This window comes from Grammomys surdaster, unplaced genomic scaffold, assembly GCF_004785775.1.
Source record: "Grammomys surdaster isolate TR1022 unplaced genomic scaffold, NIH_TR_1.0 126313, whole genome shotgun sequence".
NCBI lineage: Eukaryota > Metazoa > Chordata > Mammalia > Rodentia > Muridae > Grammomys > Grammomys surdaster.
The window spans coordinates 2,025,136-2,045,285 of record NW_021621113.1 but is presented as its reverse complement, the minus strand read 5'-3'; the positions used below and the strand labels follow the sequence as shown (position 1 = coordinate 2,045,285).

At 50.4% G+C, this 20,150-nt stretch overlaps 1 protein-coding gene across 1 annotated transcript in view; it reads right to left on the bottom strand.

Moving 5' to 3' along the window:
- The window catches only part of Trim62 (tripartite motif containing 62), a 27,699-nt gene extending 14,556 nt beyond the window's left edge, over positions 1–13,143 (bottom strand). The window contains exon 1 of the mRNA XM_028759864.1: positions 12,713–13,143. Within this exon, the coding sequence (XP_028615697.1) occupies positions 12,713–13,120 (408 nt within the window). The 5' untranslated portion in view covers positions 13,121–13,143. The remainder of the gene's footprint in view (positions 1–12,712) is intronic.
- Positions 13,144–20,150: the final 7,007 nt, after the last annotated feature.

The following is a 20,150-nucleotide window of genomic DNA, read 5'->3' as shown; positions in this document are numbered from 1 at the left end:
GAGAGAGAGAGAGAGAGAGAGAGAGAGAGAGAGAGAGAGAGAGAGAGCACTTTGCCACGTTACTATATCCTAGACCTCTTTTTGTTTTGAAATAGGGTCTCATTCTGTAGACCAAGCTAGCTCAGAACTCACTATGTAGCCCTGGTTGGCCTCAAGCTTGCAGCAAGCCTTCTGTCTTACTTTCTTAAGTAGTTAGGGTTATAGTCTTGAGTTACCAGGCCTCACTCTCTGGTCCCCCTGATGGCAAACGACCTCTGCATATGCTCTCTCAGCCTGCTCCTTAGTCACTGGCTGGCATCTGTGTGGCACTCTGACAGAAACTCAGGCTGCAGCAGCACAGACTGCCTACAGTCTGCTCACCTGGCTGGGCTCTGCTCCCAGCCTTCTGCTGGTACGAGGTCATGGGAGTCTTCCTGGAGCACTATTGCTACCTTCCCATTTCAAACAGAAAAAAGGGTACAAAGAGGTCAAGAACCTAGCCCCAAACATACAGCTACCATGTACCGGTCAGGGCCAGTTTGATAAGCTGCAGCCTACAAGCTGAAAGCCAGGTTTCATATTTTCTGCAGTGATGACACCTAAGGTGATCCACTGCAACAAATCCAGACAGGCAAGCTATTGCCTCTAGAAATGAGAACAGGACTCGGGGCTGGGAGGTGGCTCCGTCAGTGACGTGCTTGCCACGCTACCATGAGGCCTGGAGCTCGACCCCCAGCACTGCTGTACAAAGCTGTTTGTGGTAGTTCATGCCTGTAACCCCAGCACTAGGAATGGGACAAGAGGATTTCTAGGGCTCACTGGCCAGCCAGTCTAACCTAGTTGGCAAGTCCTAGATCCCAATGAGATATCTTGTTTCAAAACAAAACAACAAAACAACAATAACAACAACACATGGCTGGGGGCTGGAGAGATGGCCCAGCTGTGAAGAACACTGGTAGCTCGTGTAGAGGAGCCAGGCTCAGTTCAAGCGTCTGCAAAATGGCTTGCGAGTCTGCAACTTCAGCATCTGGGGTGAGACGTCCTATTTTGGCCTCTGGCCACCACACATGCATGTTGTGCCCAGACATGCATCCAGGCAAGCATTCATACACATAAAATAAAAATAAATAAATTAAAAAATAACAAAGATAAACTTTTTTTTAAAAAAAGAGTGGATTGCTGCTGAGCATTGACAGATGAGATTGTGTGTCACACGCATGTACGCGCGCACATACACACACACACAAATGCATGAACCCAACTGCCTCCCCCTTTGACCCAGCCCAGGCTCAGTATTGCTGTTCTTCCTGTCTAGAGCTCCATTTGGCTTGCTTGTGATGGCCTTGTTTAAAACACTGAAAGCTTGTTCTTTATAGATTTTTCTGGCATTAATTTTTATTGAAGAAAACACTGCACTGGGTGTCATGTATGTTGACCACTGAGGTGTTTGGTATCTGCTTCAATTCTGCAGCTCCCCCCACCTGACTCTCCCCAATCTCCACTGCCCTCCCTTCTCACACCCAGCCAAAATGGCACCCATCCTTCATCCAGAGCTGACTCAAAACTTGGGACAATATTTTGGTGGTGGGGATGGGGGTGGAGGTGGGGATGTGGATGGGGGTGGGGGTGGGGATGGAGATGGAGATGGAGATAGAGCTGGGGGTGGAGGTAGAGATGGGAGGAGAGCAGGCATGGAAGTTAGGCAAGCATATTGCAATCTCATCCCTCCAGCCTCCGGACTTTGCACATACTGTTTGCCCAGGCTTAGTTACCTTTCACTGATCAACTGGGGTCCTGGCTGACTACCCCACAGACAGACACCCCCATAACCTTGGAGGGTCTTTGCTGTACTTTTTCTTGACAGAAGGGACCATATGTGCCAATGATGTGTGTGTGTGTGTGTGTTGCTTACCTCACTGGCTCACTGGGTGGGAACTCTGTGCAGCGCGTTTGCTGTCATCTCTCCCTGTATCCTCAGTGTCCATCCATGGTACTAGGTACTAGCACGTGGCAGGTGTATTTGTTTGTTTGTCAAATACATAAATGGGGGTGGGGCTGGATGGTGCCCAACAGAGCCAGCTTCTGCCCTTACTGAGGAGGCTCTAGGATCAGTATCATAGGGAAGTGTCCTCCTGTCTGTCCTCCTCCTTCCCCACATTAGCCCTCAGGTTCTTCATGGTTTGCTGTTCTACTTCCCTCTATGGTCTGCACCTAGTGCCTGTCTGGTACTTGTTGGGGCTCTGAGAAGGGGCTATGTGAGTGAATTTCCAAGAAAAGAGAACCTGAGCAAGTTCTAGGGACCCCAGTTGACTTAGACCAAGTGGTGCCAGACAGGCTGAAATACAGGTTCCTTTTTTTTTTTTTAATTGGTTTTGGTTTTTTGTTTTTTTCAAGACAGGGCTTCTCTGTGTAGTCCTGGCTACCACCTACCTCTGTCTCCTGAGTGCTGGGATTAAAGGTGTGAGACACCACTGCCTGGCTGGTTCCTATTTTTATCTCTGTCTTATCCATCTTGTCAGAATTGGGGGGGCAGGGATGGGGAGGGATCCTTGGCAAATGACTGGCCCAAGTCATTCTACAGCCCCAGCACTGACAGGGTTAACACAAAAAAGAGAGGGGTGGAGAACACAGAATCGCCTGCTTACTGCCCCTCATTCATTTATCAAGTGTTTATTGAGCAGCTACAATGTAACAGGCACCACTGAGGCCCTGAAGATACAACAGAGAATGAGACAGGCAGTTTCTGCCCAGAGGGATCTTCCAGGCCAGGGGGAAAGACTGATAATAAACTGGAAAAGTAAGCAAAGGGCAAGGGAATGACCAATGTGGTTCACACCTCGGAAAAGATGAGAGTGTGCGGTAGGCAGCCACTCTGGATGCTGTAGTCATGGAAACAGGGGTACCAACAAAATGGAGATGTCACGTTTTATGGGAGTAGAGAGCTTCGACAGACACAAGGGAGAACTCTAGCAGCCATCTCAGTAGACACAAGAGCAGAGACAAATGTCACAAGTGGAAAGCAGGAGAGCTAAGGGAAGAAGGACTGTGGGGGTAGGCACACCATCACCAGACCAGCTCCTGGAGTGGGGGGTAAAAGGGAGAGAGAAAGGAAGGAAGGGAGTGAGGGAGGAAGGAAGAAAAAAGAAAGAGGAAAGGAGGAAGGAAGGGAGGGAAGGAGGAAGGGAAGAAAGGAAGAAGGGAAGGAAAAAAGGAGGGAGGGAGGAAGGGAGGAAGGAAGGAAGGGAGGGAGGGAAGAAGGAAGGAGAAAAGGAAAGGAGGAAGGAAGAAAGGAAAGAAAATGAATGAAGGGAGGGAAGAATAAAGGGAAGAAGGAGGGAAGAAGGAAGGAAGGGACAAAGAAAGGAAAGACAGAAAGAAAGGAAGGAAGGGAGGGAAGAAGGAGGGAAGGAAGGAAGGAAGGAAGGAAGGAAGGAAGGAAAGAAGGAAGGAAAAGAAGGCAGGCAGGCAGGCCAGTCAGCCCTAACACTGCTAGCTAATTCCTATGGTGCCCTCAGAGTAGATCTCAAGCCACCAGTGTGAGATTCGTGGATGAACATTGACAGAGATGTGAAAACCAGGAGCCAGCTCTGTGTCCCTGGTACACAGAGCCTTGAGTCCTCTCAGGTAGGCTTGCTCTTCACGAGAGAGAAATCCACCCTCACTGGACTCCAGCTCCTCAGCCTGCAGTAAGTACTAACAGCTGAGGGTCATTCCTATGCCTCCCCCCCTCCCAGTCCCCAGGTTCTAGAAAGGCAGGCCTACTTCACCGAAGTGTGGCGTGTGGCTCCTTCAGCCCCTGACAGCCTGGGATCTAATCTAGCTTGGGATTCATTTTATCAAGAGATAGATGTTTGGAGAGATGGCTAGTATAACATTCTCCCCCATGGTGGTCCCCGTGGGTCCTCTAAGGCCCTGGAAACCCATGTCTCACTTTGTTAGGAACATCCTGGGAACATGGACACACTCCTCACTAACTTTGGTCCCAGGATCTGAGGAAAAGTGGTTTTCTCTTCCTCCTATATCCATCCAGGGGGCAGTGGAAACTCTTCACCTCTCTACACATACACACCATGGCCTCCTAGGATGTCTATGGCACCGGCAAGGCTGGAAAGAGAGATAAGGGGTTGGGTGAACTGGGAATCGAGACCTGGACAAACTCATCACAGTGGTTTTAGAGATAGTGTTGGAGACCTCCGATGCTCTTCCTTACTGAGAACAGGTAGTTCTATCTGGTGTAACCTCAGACCTGCCCTTCCTTACTGAGAACAGGTAGTTCTGTCTGGTGTAGTTCTGTCTGGTGAAGAGTACCCATTGGTGCCACCCTGGCTAGAATCCTGGGACTCATCTCTGAACCTGACCAGTCAGATCTCAGGCTATGGAGTCTGGTCCTGTCTCCACACCCACAGCTCTTAGTCCGTCCTTAATCCTTCTTTTGAAAACTCCAGTCTCAAGACCAGGCCATCCATGCCCTGTGCTTCCCACAGTGTCTTCAGTGGATATCAAAAGGTTTTTCCCAACCCCCAGGATTTCTTGAGGGTCTGGAAAGAAGAGCACAAGGCCTTGGGGCAGCATTCAAGGCCTTCCACACCTCCCCCACTGTCTCTAGTCACCCCTGTCTATACCTGCGCTGTTCAGCACGGCAGCCATCAGCTCCATGTGGCTATTTACACTGCAATGGGTCAAAATGAAATGAAGTGGAAAATTCAATTTCATGACTATACTGATCTCATCTCATCTCAAGGACTCAATATCCACTCAGGACTGGCAGCTATAGCACCAGGCAGCACAGATGCAGACCAGTGTTCCAGAAAGTTCTATTGGACAGCATTAAGCATTGTGCAGTGCTTGCCTCCCGGCCCTTGTTCAATGTGGCTTCTGTTCAGGGTACTCATATGACTCAGAGGTCACCTGTCCTGAGAGCCCAGCTTCCCAACTCTCCCCTGCCATCAGACATTCCTCTATGTAGGGCCCAGCCTTGCACTGTGGTGGCAAATAGATTTCCTCCCTTAGAGATAGGGTCTCAGATAGCCCAGGTTAGCCTGGAAATCACTATGGAGCAGAGAATAGCCTTGGACTTCTGATCCTCCCAAAGGTGTGCCACCCCACACCCAGTCTACGTGGTGCTGGGAATCGAACCCAGAACTTCAGGCACGCTAGGCGAGCACCCTATTAACTGAACCAGATCCCCAAGCTCAACACACTGTATTCCAAACGTAAGGCTACCCGCCAGTCTCCCTTACTAGATCTTGGGCTCGTGAGGGCAGGGACCATGTCCTGGAGCTCTTCTCATCCTCGGTACCCAGGACAGGGCCAGGCATGCCTAGCTTCTGACTTTTGCAAGGCGAACCTGCCCAGAGACCAGGTCCTTGGAATGGTCTGAGCTCCCTGATGTTAGGATGGGAGGAGCCAGCTATGACATTGATAAGAGATAGAAAGATAGGAAGAATAGCCTAGGAGGACCCAGCACTGGGCCTGCCCAATATACAGCCCTGGAAACAGTGAGTCCAGGAAGCCCAAACCCCGGAGCCCACAGGGTGGGTGCAGGACACAGAAGGGAGCTGTGTTTCACTTCCCACTCCTTCATCTTCTCCAGCCAATCAGACAGATTTGGGTGAGAAAGTTGGCTCAGTCACCCGCTAGCTTGTGTGTCCCCACAGTGTCATCTAACCTCTCCGAGCCTCAGGGCCTTCATCTGCAAAATGGGGATAAATCCTAGGTCCTAGGCAGGGGAGAGTAAATTGAGGTGATAATCGTATGATATATTTAGACCTCCAGGGCACATAACCTGGCACTCACAGGGTGCCTGGGATGCTGTCACTGTGTCTCATCTGAGGCTCCTGTCACTGCTTCATGTTCTGGTTCCATGCTGTGTCCAGGCAGCCCCTCCCTGTTTCCTGAGATGGCAGAAGCAGGAAGGGGTGGGAGGGACCATCTGCTCCAACCCCTGCTATCGCCAGGAGCCAGGAGGGGAAGTAAATCTAAGGGAAGAGACTGACTGGCCCTTGGCCACACAGCTTGCCATGGGAGAGTAAGCCAGAGAACGCACTCCAAGTGGAGAGGCCAGTTAGCAAACAGGAAACTGTCAATAAACTCCTAGGTGACAGGGCAGCTGCAGAGGAAAAACAGGGTGAGCATAGCTGCCCCGAGGGGTTGCAAAGCTATTAAGTGACAGAGACAAGGTCCTGGGTAACCCCCAAAACATGTTCAAGACCCCATGAGCTCTCTGCTCCTTTTACTCAATAGCAACAAATCCTGAGCACCCTCTGTGTATCAGGTTTGTGTGATCATCCTAATCAGAGAGGCAGCCACTAAACTTCGAATAGTCTGCCGCTAGTTGTAGAGGCAAAACCTCAAATGGGTGTTGGGAGGAGCAGGGTTCACATGGGGTCTCCCTGGAATCCAGTGCCGCTGTCACCACTTGGCAATGTTAGTTAGTACCTTCACTGATCTTGGGTCTCCAACCTGTAACTTGAGTCTGTAACAGCATAGGTCTCGGAGAGGTGCTGGGACCATTAAACAGCAAGGTTTCTGACATGACATGCCGCCCGGGGTGAGCTCAATCTAAGGTGCTACTGTCATAGCTGTGAAGCCCTGTCCTCCAGGCATGACATGGCCACCACTGTCTCAGCAGAGTAGCTGTGACTACCTACTCAAGTTTGGGAGGTTAGCAGTCCCTCACAGAAGTGGGAGAGGGGTCATCAGACGCTCACCTGAGATTCCGGCCACCCAATACCGACTGCTTCCCCTGCTGGATTAATCCAGCCGCAGCCTTAAAGTATGCAGGAGGTGAGAGGTTAACCAAACAGGGAGAGCCACAAGCCACTTGTGTGATTTGTCACCTATGCTAGAGTGTCTTTTTCCATGATGGGGCTCTGAGAGTCACCCATGTTTCTATAAGCAACCTCTCACCCAGTCTCACCCAGTAGACTGGTTGGTTCACTAAGCTGGACCTGAGTGCAGCCACTTCTCTGGTTTGCCATTGCCCCCTCTGTCCAGAATCACCAGGAAAAGTCACGTGATAAGCCACCCTAAGACCAAGAGAACCAGACCTGGAACCACAGAGAACACTGGAGATTGACTTTATTTCTGATGGAAGGGCACAGAAAGCAGGTGACAGAGCTCCTCTGGGCATCCCAAGTGGTAAGGACTGGTCAGGCAGGAAGTGGCCAGAGTCAAGCAGGTGACAAGTGGGGAGAGTCAGAAACTGGAAAGGCTGGCTAGGGCTAGCTGGGCTGGAGTGGAGGCCTTCGATGTCAGCTGGGGAAAAGTGACTCCTCAGGGCCCACCAAAGCTGGGTCATGGCAGGAGAGTGAATGCACCTTATAGGACCACATATGCACACGGCTGTACAGTTCTATCAGCTTCGAGGGCCTGGGGCTCTCTAACTACTTGGAAGGCTCAGTACAGAGGCAGTGATTATGGGAGGCCCAGACACCGCTGCTACGAAGTTGTCCCTCTTCCTAGCCCCCCAGGACAATGCTATAGACGCCATCTTGACTCTGGCCTCAGGGAATCCTTCTCATCTCCATGGATTCTAACCTCCAAGTGAGAATCCTGAGTCAGAATCCTGGCACTGTTTGCCTTTTCTTACCCAGGGTGGACTTGTTTCCTTCCTTCTTCCTTCCTCCCGTCCCTCACCTGGGTGCTCCTTCCTCCTGGCAGACATGCGTGCTTCCCTGGCACCACTGTTTTGAGGCCAAGCCCTCATGGTCCCTGGCAAGACAGCTGCTTCCCCGTCCGAGGGCCTCCCACAGAAGGCCACGCACACTGCTCCAGGTATATAATTGACAGGCCACACCGGTTTGCTCACACCTGTCCCTGGTTCCTCAGCATCTTCAGGATCAACATCTAATCCTTGAAGCCTGCCCACCCCCCGTGCCATATCCATACCCAGAGTCCGTCTGAATCAAGTTAGGGCGCTTTCCCATCTTTACGCTCGTCCCCAACAACTGTATATGTGTCCACACGACTGTGCCCCTGGCCATAGTCATGACCCAAATTCAAGTTCCAGTTGACTCCCTGGTTGTGTCACCTAAGTAGAGATTATGTGCCTCAGTTTCCTCATTTGTAAATGAGGGAATAGTTGTCAGTATTAAGAGAGGAGGAAGAGGAGAGAGTATGTGCCCAATCCCTTCACAGTGCTCCTGGCCCCACGCAGTGGCTGTGGATATGGTCCTTTCCTCTGCTCACGCACTCTCTGTCCTGGCCTGGATCACTTTAGCAAGTTTGGATAGATCTTGCAAACAGCTACCCATCCATGAGAGGGCTTTTCTCCCTGAACTATGGTAGGGCCAGGATCTGATGGCTATGTCCTGAGTTCAACATAGGACCAACCCTCAGGAGGCACATAGGTATGAAGCCAGGACAAACGATCTAAATTTGATCCTACCTCCAAATCCTCCATCCCCACCCTGTGTCCGGCGGAGCTCAAGGTGAGGTGGTCAGCCATGCTATGGCCTCGGACCAACTGGGTACAGAGCTCTGCCAAACCTGGCTTCCTATATAAAGTAGGGAGAATGGTCCAGAGGGCGTCTGAAGCTCTAATGTTTTTGGTAGTTCCTGGAGGCAATGGTGAGGGCTGATGAAGAGGCTGGAGCTTCCAGCTCTTCCCCCTGTGTATAGGAAGGACTCAGACAAGTTCCCAGGCTCCCAGTCTCAGGGAGTGTCTGAATAGTACGGCTGTTCCTTGACCCTCACAGGGCGTAGGGCCAGGAAGGGCTGTCTCAAGGGACTGTGCCCATTACACAGTACCAGGTAATTCACTCTGCTTTTCAGAGGTGGCATTTTGTCACCGTCGGCCTTATCATCAGATCAATTTGTTTCAGAAAATGATACTTTTTTGTGCCCTCAACTTCAACCCCCAGCTGTCTCCACTGTGACCTGTGCTCTGTGCATCTGGATGAGGCATTCCTGGATGCCCAGACACCTTCAAGGAGAAGTGTGCTGTCAGCTCACACTCTCACAGGCTGCTATGTTCACAGAAGCCTGCCCTTCCCTAGGGAACGTGACTGCGGAGCGCCATTTCCCCAGGACAGACATTCATCCGTCTGTCTGACCAGGGTTCCCCTCGGGATGGGAGTGACTCTCTCTTTCATGGAAGGCGAACGGCCTTGCTCTGACTCTCATTTCTTAGATCAGGAAGGGGGCTCAGAAAAGCCCACACCTTTCACCCTGCAGGAAAAGTCAGAGCAAAGATTTGAGCCCTAGCATCCCCAACCCTACTCTCCCCTCCTGGGGCTGCCTCCCTCCGTGGCTCTCATCCCTGTGCCCAGCCTGTCAGGCTCCCATCCAAGGCCCAGCCCTGATGCCTTTGTTGGCACTGAGGCACGACTTAGGAAAAGCTCCAGTGATCACATGAGGCCTGGAACGGGAGGCTCGGATGAATCGGATGAATCGGATCCTCTCTCTGGGGGTCAGGAACTTGAGATGGCCAGGGAGCCGGATGCTCTGCTTGATCAGAGTGACATCCCAGCCACCTGCCCTTGCCGCGTCAGCTGGCACCAACAGACTGTGCCCCTAGTCTGATCTTGTGCTAAGTGCTCTTGACACAAAAACCAGGCGGGGTGGGTAGGAGACAATTCTGGACGATAAAGGGGAGGCCAGGGAAAGGCCGGCCTTCAGAGGCACCAGAGAGGCTGTCTGTGGCCCAAGTTGGACTGCTCCCAAGTCCTGACCCTGACACTCACTCTCACCTAGCTTTGTGAGTCTGCCTCCATTTATGAGAAAGTAAATCTCAACAGTCCCTACAGCAGGTGCTATGAAGATTATGCGAAGCATTACAAGGACAGCTGGGGGCAGCCCTTGGCTCACGAATCCCAAACTCTTTGGAGATGGGCTCCTCCTTTCTCGCTCTGTGGTCCAGGTGTTCAGCAGTAGTTGGGGAGGGGGGCATGCACGCTCGCAAGCGTGCATACACACAGGCACACACGCACACACACCAACTATACAGTAGTTCTAGTCATGCTTAGCCACAGGTAGGATGAGAGGTATTTGGCTTTTTTATGTCATATTGTCCCACTTTCTATGTAAACATAGTCATTAGAATAAACACAGATGTCTAAAAGTTATGGTTGCTGCTGAGTGTGCCAGCCACAGTTCTAGGCGCTTTGGATCAAGAACTATTAACCCTTATGTAACTTTTCCTGGGAATGTAATTGGTGACACGGGGAGACTCAAGCAACTGAGGTGACTTGACTGAATTTCTGCAGCACACCAGGGTGCATACCCTCTGCCCACCAGCATCTAGGGCACACAGCAGTTCTCCACAGCGGGTCAAGGGGCCAGAGGCTCAGAGGTAGCAAGTCATTTTCCTAAGGTCACACAGCCAGCAGATGGCAGGGCCAGGGTGGAGCAGCCCGCTGATAAATACAAAACTGCTAATCTTTGCCCTCTGTAGCCTCCAAGCTTTAGAATAAAGGTAAAAACTGCAGGCCTAATTCTGGGTAGGGGGCCTGGAGACCCCAGCTGTGTGTGAGCCTCGACTCCTCTGCCTTCAAGACCTCAGGCAAGTCCCCTCCCCCTCTCTACAGTTCTCCATCTGTCAAGTGAGCTCCACACCAGATGATCTCCAAGCTTTGGCAGCTTCTCCGTCATTTCCCCAGGATAGGGGCCCCAGCACAGGCTCCAGCAGCCACTAGCTCCTGGGGGAGGCAGACCTTGAGGGTAGAGGTTGTCTCATTCCCAACAGCTAATGAGTCTGCTTTCCCAGGAGGCAGGAGAGGCAGATGGGGGTGGAACATGGCCTGAACCCCACCTCTCAGCATAGCCTCCCCAAGGGGAGGCAAGTTTCTCTGCCAGTACTGCCTAAGTCCAAAGGGGACATCGAGGCAAGTCTCTTCCTCAGGTGAGAGAGGAGGGGCTAGCCAGCAGGGCACAGGGGTTCTCGGAGGATCTCAGGGGGAGGAAGGAAGAGAAGAACATGAGCTGCTGGTGCTCCCACCCTAGCTAGACACTTCAAATAAGTTCTTCCCAGGTCAGCCTTGTCAAAGTCCAGACAGGAAAGCAGGTGTTTAAATTCCTGATTAAGTATCTTGAGGGACAGAGCACTCACTACTTACAGGTTAGTGACTCTACTGCGACCCTATTCAACATTTTTTTTTTTAAAGTAAAAACATCTTCCAATTCTGAATCTTCCAGTTGGGGTGAACTTAGACCCTAAGTTTGGTCATTCATTCATTCATTCATTCATTCATGTTTTATTGATAGGTCCTATGGACTAAGCCTGTGCAGGACTTGGGGGCAATAAACATGCCAAGGAAAAAGCTGTTGCTACCTTGAGGTATTTTCTACCCAAAGTCAGGGAAGAGGACTGTGGGATTGAGATTGGTCAGCTTGAGAAAAGGATTCAGAGAAGCTTGAGAATCATCAAATAGACTTTAGTGGGTGTCCTTCCATCATGATTTCTCCAAACCTGTAGCAGGTGAATGTGTAGCTGAGAATTCTCTCATGGGGAGAATATGGAAGATCTGCTGTATTATCCAAATAAAGCTGATCTTGGGATGCTTCCCTTTAGAGTCCCCCACCCGAGGCTGCCACACCAGCATCCGCAGCAGCTAAGGGCTCCTGCAGAGGACCTGGGTTTGGTTCCCAGCACCCACACTGATGATTCACAATCATGTGAGACTCCAGTTCCACGGATCTGACACCTCCTTCCGGCCTCTTGGGTACCACACATGCACATGGTGCACGTATATGCGTGCAGGCAAAATACTCACACACAGACAATAAAACAATTGATTACTGATATCAATATTATCATATATAGAAAACGTCCAGGAAAATGTAGTTATTAGTGTCTATATATGCATTTCTTTCTGTACAAGCACACACATACACACACACACACACACACACACACACACACACACACACGTGCGCGCCAATGGAGCTTGAGGAAGACTTTTAAGGGAAAATGTTTGAGTGGGCCTTGGAGTATTGAAGACACTGACCAGGGTCTTGGCCCTTGCCAGTAACAATAGAAAGGTTTAGGGGAGCCTAGCTGCAGTTAAAGGCTGTGTTCAACTGAGTACTCAAAGATTCTGATGTAGAAGACAAGAGGGGTCATCACGAGGCCTGTTTTTACCTCCTCCAATCACCTTTGAGTCTAATTCTCCGAATCTTGAATCTTTAATTCCTGGTTCCACTCTCAATTGGCCTCTACCCTGGTTTAAATCCAAAAAAGGTTCTTGCTATATCTGAACTTGATGCCAACCTTAGACCCTCACATACCTTGTTCTAATCTTGGCATCCAAAGCTGCCCTCTGAACAATTTGCACGTCTTAAGCTTAGCCCTCACTTGCATGGTACAACCGAGGTCTGGTCCTCACTCTAGATCTCTATGAACACCTGGCCCAGCAAGTCGCTTCCCACAATGCCCCAAACATGCCAGAATTCTTTGGCTGCATTTAGAGCAGTTCAACCCTGCCACACCCCCTACTCAGATTCCCAGGTTAGCTTTGATAGTGGTCCTTCCCTTGCCCAGAAGGAGCTGATGTCTTCCATTCTGCCTCAGCCTTAGCCAGCATCTGGTCCAGCTGTGGCTCCCTCTCTCCATCATCTCATCCCACCTCGACCTGTCTCCCATCCAGATCTCTCTTAAGCCCATTTGACACAGAGATGCCCAAGGGCCCCACCTCTCACCGGAGCCCCGCCCCTTTGGCATTAAATCGGCTTGGGCCCTTGCCCCTATTAGACTCCTGACCCCACCTACGCCCCCCGCCTGTCCGCTTCGCACCTGCAACTCCTCGAAGGCATCGTCGATGCCAGTGACCTGGTGTTGCTCGTGCAGCGCAGGCTCGTCACAGAAGAAGCAGAGCAGCGCGCGGTCCGTGAGGCAGAAGAGCTTGACCTTGTCGTGAGCCTGGCAGGGTCGCGCGGCTCGGCGCGCGTTGAGGATGGCGTCCAGTGGGAAGGCGCTGTAGCGCTCCACGATGTTGGCCAGCTTGAGGCTGGGCGCGAGCGCGGGCTCGGCGAACGTGCGCCGGCACTCCGGGCAGTCGCGGGCGCCCTGAGCCTCCTGCCGCACCCAGTGCTCGGTGATGCAGCGGCGGCAGAAGTAGTGCTCGCAGCCCAGGCTCACCGGGTCCTGGTAGATGCTCAGGCAGATGGAACACAGCAGCTCGTCCTTGAGGCTGCACGCCATGGCGCTGGGGGCGGTGCGGAGCGGAGCCCTGGAGGCCGGCGGCCGGCGCGGCGCGATTGGGGGCGGTACCCGGGGGCCAGGCCCACGGGGGCACGGGCGACAGGCGCCGGGGAGCGCGGGGGAAGCAGTCTGTGACGCCGGAGGCGCGAGGGCTCGGTGTCGAGCGGGTGCCACCCGGGATGCGAGCACCGCTCGGTTTCGAAGACCTAGGTGACCACCAGCGATGGGCGCTGGAGGAGAGAGGCCGAGGGCGTCCCAAGGAAGGGGCTCCAGGCGAGGAGGATCTAGAGGACTAGACAGTCCCAAGGGATAGATGCTACGAGGAGGAGATCCCGAAGAGGGGCGGAGGCTACAGTGGGGCTGGAATCCCGGGATCCCGACAGCTTTGAGAGGGGGTCGAGCTGGGGATGGGGAATTCTGCGGGACAGAGCAGCCAGACCTAGCCGCACCGCGGCTTTGCCCGGCAGAGCAGAGGAGGGGTGCCGGCCCGCTCAGCTGCCCGACCCTGGCCGCAGATCCCGGCCCCGCGCGGCCCCTTACCCGCACCAGCTCAGCGGCCACCGCTTCGGTCCAGCGCAGCCTCTCAACCCGGAAACCAGCCAAGCCGAACTGCCCGGAGCCCCAGCTCCCTCTCCGCCCCCGCGGGCGGGACCCGAGCCGCTCCGCCCCCGCGGCGGGCGGGGGGAGGGAGGGGCCTCCAGACCCCGCCTCGCCGCCGCTGTGCTCCTGACCCCCAGGGACTTGAAAAACAGCTGTTTCTTCTGGGTCTGCACAGCTGTCAGGTTTGCTTAGGGTTCTGGCGGCAGGGGGAGGAGAGGACAGCTAATGCAGAAAAAGTGAGAGGACAGCGCCTAAGTAAGAAGCATCTCTTTGGATGATCAATTTGAAGAACTAAGGAAAATAACTGAGTATTAAGACAAGATGTTGCTGTGTAGTCTGTATAGAATATAACATTTGCATAGACTGTAGTGATAAAATTAGAGACTTGTCCTGTTGGCTAAATTCAAAGCGTCCACTCTCCTAAACCTTCAGGTTCTATTTCCTCTTCGCTTTCTAAGGAGTGCTTAGAAGATTGTGGAGAGAACCCTGGCTAACATCTGGCCTCAAGGGTTCTTGCCATTCATCAAATGTTTCTGTATTGCTGTGTGTGTCTCTCTCTCTGTGTGTGTGTGTGAAGATGGAGTAAGAAAAATGTATAATGGGAGACCTTGTCATCTGTGCCAGATGGAGAGGAGAAAAGGGGTTTCTAAGAAAGGTGTGTGTGTGTGTGTGTGTGTGTGTGAGAGAGAGAGAGAGAGAGAGAGAGAGAGAGAGAGAGAGAGAGAACAGAGGCATGAAAAGGAGGCACATGGGGACCTGCAAACTGTTTGGAGGTGGGCTGAGGAAGAAGTTTGGGGAAGGTGAAAGGTGAAAGGTGTGGGCATCTTAGAGAAGAATTTCTTGAAGGTGTTGGGCTCTCAAGCAGAAAAATGACCTGTCTTGGTTTGGGTCTCTTGGCAAGCAGGATGCTCATTACATCATCAGTGCAGTGAAGGATGGGGACCCTTTGCGTGCGTGCAGTGCTGCGCACAGGTGAGCAACAGCAGCACAGCTGAGGCTTGCAAGAGGAAGGAAAGGCTGGGCCCCAGGGAGGTGATTGCTGTCTTAGTATCTGCAAGAGGTCAGTTTGGATCATGATTGTCGATCAGGATAAGACCATCAGATTAAAAAATAAATAGACACTATGAAAGTTAGTGGTGGATAAAAGGGGGTGATGGAGAGGAAGTATTGAGAGCATGTTGCATAACTTTTCCTGAGGTGACATGAACAAAGGTATATTCATTCCATTCAGGGCACCTACGGCATAGTGATCCAGTCGGTTTATTGGGGTTAGTTAAAGGAACATGGGTGACTCAAAGGATTCCACCCCAGCATGGGTGACAAATGATGAAAGTCGCATCCGTAGGACTCCCCGCACCGCTTGCAGGCGGTTCTGCATGCCTGATGGTCCCTTCTCCTTAGGGGAGGGACTCAGTGCATCTTGTAACCGCCTGAGGTTCTTGAGCCTTTGTGTTTCCTCTTGGAGTCTTAGGCGCTTTCTTTCTGAAACTCTTGTTTCATTCAGAGGAAATAACTCTGCATCAGGGTGGCTCCTCAGCACCGGCCTCTTCCAGAAGTGTCTTCACCAGAGCTAGACTTTACTGAAGTACAATTTAAGAAGGAAATGCTTCATTCAGTATATACGCCCTCCATCACCCTTACCTGGCTCCTGTTTCACCACCACAAGAGACAGGCTGGCTGCTCATGTGACAGCTATGCCTTACATCCAGAGTTTGGATTCTGTTCAAGTGACTCTCTTTCCAATATGATCATAGGAAGGCAGACCCCACCCAGCTCCAGGAGAGAATTGTACTTAATCCAAATCATGATGGTTGCATCCCTCTTGTCGGTAATGGATTGGTAGTGTCTGACTTGGAAAAAAAAACAACAGAGAGAAAGACTAAGGAGAGAGGAGGCTTCTGGAAGCATGCTTTGGCTTTAGAGCAGCCATGCTGTGCTTAGTCTGAACATGCAGCTGGTGCCCGAGGGGAAGAGGAAACTTTGGTTCAGAGCCTGGACTTTTGGATATGTAAGATGGTCTATCTTATTGTGTAAGCAAGTTTCATAGTGCCAGACTGTCACTTGGAAACCTAAAGAGTCCTGATTGGGTATATTAACACATATTCCCCCAATGTGTTTTCCCAAAGAGCAGAGTCTAAATTATTGAAGTAACTGGAGAAAAATTAATAATAATAATAATAATAAAGGCTTGGTGATGTATCAGACAGGCCTTGATGTTTAGTGTGTATTTACTGATACAGGCAGGCCTTTTACTAGGATCTGAAATACACTATGCAGTTTGCAGACTCGATGGAAGAATAAGAAGACTTTCTTATGCTTACACAGTGCATTATTGGGTGTGAGTCCCAAAGCAGTCTTCACCAGTGTGGATCACAATCCCAGTTTTACAAAGGAAGGCACCAAAGTACAGAAAAAGGAAATGGAGTGGAATCACTAAGCTGCCCATCAAAAGCCTTCCTCCTGTTTGTTGGTGATAGTAAAGAAGCAACTGGAAGAGTAGTCTCTCTGGTAGAGTAGCTGTTCTGCTTGAGTAGCCTCTCTGGTAGAGTAGCCTCTCTGGTAGAGTAGCCGCTCTGGTACAGTAGCTGTTCTGCTTGAGTAGCCGCTCTGGTAGAGTAGCCTCTCTGGTAGAGTAGCTGCTCTGGTAGAGTAGCCACTTTGCTAGAAACTAGGCTTCCCAGCTTGTCTCACAGCTGAGTGTGGCTTTGGTAACTAAGCTCTTCCCAGTGGATTGTAAGTAGAAACAGGCTTTAAGGCAATGAGTTTTTGCTCTTCCATGAGGTGTGTTCCCTTGAGTTGAAACAGAGATGTGCCAGGGATTTGGCTTCATTAATAAGGGGCTAACAGAGCAAAAGTATGGAAGGAACCTGGGCTCCTGAATGACTGTGTGGACATGAATGAACTGCTCACGGATGACGTGAATGAATGGTCCGAGCTAAGACAGAGATCCTGACTACTGTGTCGGTCAATTGTTTCTGAGAAACACTTACGATTCTAAGAAATAACATCAGGATTTTTAGGAGGAGAAGAGGGAGCTCTCCAAGAAATACTGTTGAGTGAAAAAAAATATAAACCGACACTTAGACATGAGCACGTGAGGAATTATATGTGAATTTCAGACTGAAAGTTCTACAGAGCTATGCAGCAAATTCTAAGTGTGTTTAGCTGTGGGCTGAATTTTGAGGGATTTTAACTTTCACCCTATGTAGCTCTATTTTCTTTATACTCAGCAAACTAAAGATTTAATTGGGTCTTGTTACTGGTGGATTTCATATTTGCAAATTCACCTCCTCTTAAAATCTTTGATCTGGAAACTAAGACCCTAGGTACCAACTATACATCAAAAATAGTTGAAAAAAATTGTCAGTGCTGAACATAAACAGACTTTTAAATTGTCGCTTTCTCCTTAAGAATGCTATCTAAAAGTATTTATGCAGCACCTTCATATGTAAAATGCTACAAGCAGTCCATTGGTGATTTAAATCTATGGGTAGGGTGTATAGGTTATATACAGTACGGTGCCATTTCACATGGATTTGAGCACTCATGGATTTTGGTTAGTGTGAGAGGCTTTCAGGATCTTGAAGGATCGCTGGATATTTTCAATAAAGTGTCTTTAAACAGAAACACACGTAAAATGAAGTTACATATTGATCAGTGGCTGAAAATATGCTCAGGGACTTGTAGGAATCTGACCCCGTGTTTCCTCTCAGGGCAATGATTCAGAATTTGCAAAGTCAGTTCTTGCAGTGACTTTATAGACCATAACACCACAAATCGTGAGAGGCGGCTGTGTTTGAGGTGGTTATGTGCAACAGCACCTACTCATGCAAGGTCCCAACACCCACTCGCCTTTCCATCCCAGTAATGCTGGCTCAGGCCGTTGGCAGGGGAAGAGGAGGGAGAAGGTCTGAGTGACCCTCTTGGGTCGCACACTGATCTATGTGCCTCCTCCCATTAGTTTATGAAAACCTCAAAGCAGCCCTCTAGAGTTGACATTTTTTTTCCCTCTGTGATTACAGACCTGGAAACTGCTCAGAGGTGCAAAGTGGCCTGCGTGAGTCCAGTAGGCACTAGAAGAACTTCCTTGCCCCAAGCTGCTGGAGCAATCTCCACCAACGTCCCTGTCTGCTCTGCCTAACTAGTCCATTTACATGACTCCAGTTCCCAAGCCTTCCTTATGGGCTAACTCTGAGGTGGGGCTTCCACTCCATCCCTCCGCATCACCCAAAGTCTTACCCTGATTTTTCTGACTCAGGGAGACACCCTGCTGCTTCTCAGTGAGGGGCCTCACCTCCTACTGTAAGAGCCCCTGCATGGGACTTCTCCATTTCTGACCCGCTCAGATCCTCCAAGGTCTCTATAGACACACTGTGGGTACTGGGTGTCAGGAGGCAGTGTGGAATTAGCCTACTGATGAAGTCAACACACTTCCGCCTTTATTCACCCTCCTTCCCCCAGCCTCAGAGGGTGAAGCTGGCCTGAGGTTCAAAAGGAGTTTCTCCACTTAGGCTGTGGTCTGATCCCCTCAGGGCACCTCTGGGATCTGACTCTTTCAATTATCCCTTTCTTGACTCCTTTTCTGCCTCCTTCCTTGCTATTGGCTGCTTTTCTTCAGCCTATAAACATACTCAAGTTTCTCCCAAAAGGACATTCCACAGTTCCCACACCATGCTCCCCCCCACCCCTAGGCTGGTCTTTCTGTAGCCCAGATTCTTGAAAGAATCATCTGCACCTCCTCCCCTGCCATGTGTCAGCCTGCGACTCTGCTGAATTCACTAATAATCTCCTAATTGCCAATTAAAAATAGCTTCTGATGTGCAGGAGCTGCTGTGTGAAAACAAGCCACAGAGTAAGTGAGGGAGTGTAAAACATTCAGGACTCCAGCTATCGGAAGGATTAATACTTGTGTTATATATATCCTTTATCACACGTAATACACACGCACCACATACACAAAAACCACACACACTCACTGCACACACCACACACATAACACACATACACACACTACACACACACATACTCCCCCATACCATACATATCAAACACACACCACACATACACACATACACCACACACACAAATACCCCACACACCACACATACCAAACACACACCACACATACACCACACACACAGATACCCCTACACACCAAACACACACCCCACCCACAAACACATACCACACACACACATACCCCCCACACAGCATACATACTCAACACACACCACACATATATCACACATGCCAGAAGATGGTACACACACACCACACACATACAACATAAACACACATATACCCCCATACAACATATATATCACACCACACACACATACATACACACATACCCACATATACACAACATATATAGCACACCACACACACACACCACACACACATATGTCTCACACACACCAGGAGAGGGTACAGATATACACACCATACCACATACACACATTACACACACTTATAAACCATATATACATAACATAACATACACACATCACACACCACACACACATACCCCCCTACCATACACACCAAACACACATACAACATATACCACACACATATACTCCCCTACCATACACACCAAACACACATACACATCACACACCACACATACATCACACATACCAGGAAAAGATAATATACACACACACATCACACCCACATACCAGGAAAAGGTACACACACACCTTACCACACACATACCACACACACATCACACACAAATATACACACTCACCACACACACATCACACACAACAGAAAGAGATCTTTAAAAATAGCAGCTTATTCTCTCTCTAAACCAGTGTGCCTTAGTGTGATTTCTTTCAAGAGCTGAGCTTGAAAGACTCCAGTAAATATGGTTTGTTTGGGGCGTGCAAATAACAGGAGTAGGGAAGTGGGAATCGAGATGGGCAGGGGCACATTTTTATCACAGAGAACAGCTATGAAGTTGCTCTGCAAGAAACCCTGGGCGATGGTACAAAACGCTTATCTCAGAGTCATCTGCTCAGAAAGGTGCAGGAGCTGGGGGCATCCGTTTGCCGCTGGAGTGTGGAGACGGCTCTCTAAAAGTGTTTGATTCCTTGTCACCACTGAGCAACACTTCAGCTAGCTTCTCAGTAGTGCTGGCTAAGGGTTGCCGCTCTTGGGGATACACCGGCAGCTTGGAGCAGCAAGGGCAAGCCAGCAACAGACTTTGTTATGGCTTCCCCTCTTGCACATGCTCAAATTCCTCTTCTCCCATAGGAAACGAACCAGCCGGCACTACTCTGTGGTGGCGGCCGTCCAAAATGTATTCAAAGGAGAAGAGCGGGATGTCCGTCACACGTTTGCAATCTCAGCATTGGGGAAGCTGATGCAAGAGAAAGGAGAGAGAGAGAGAGAGAGAGAGAGAGAGAGAGAGAGAGAGAGAGAG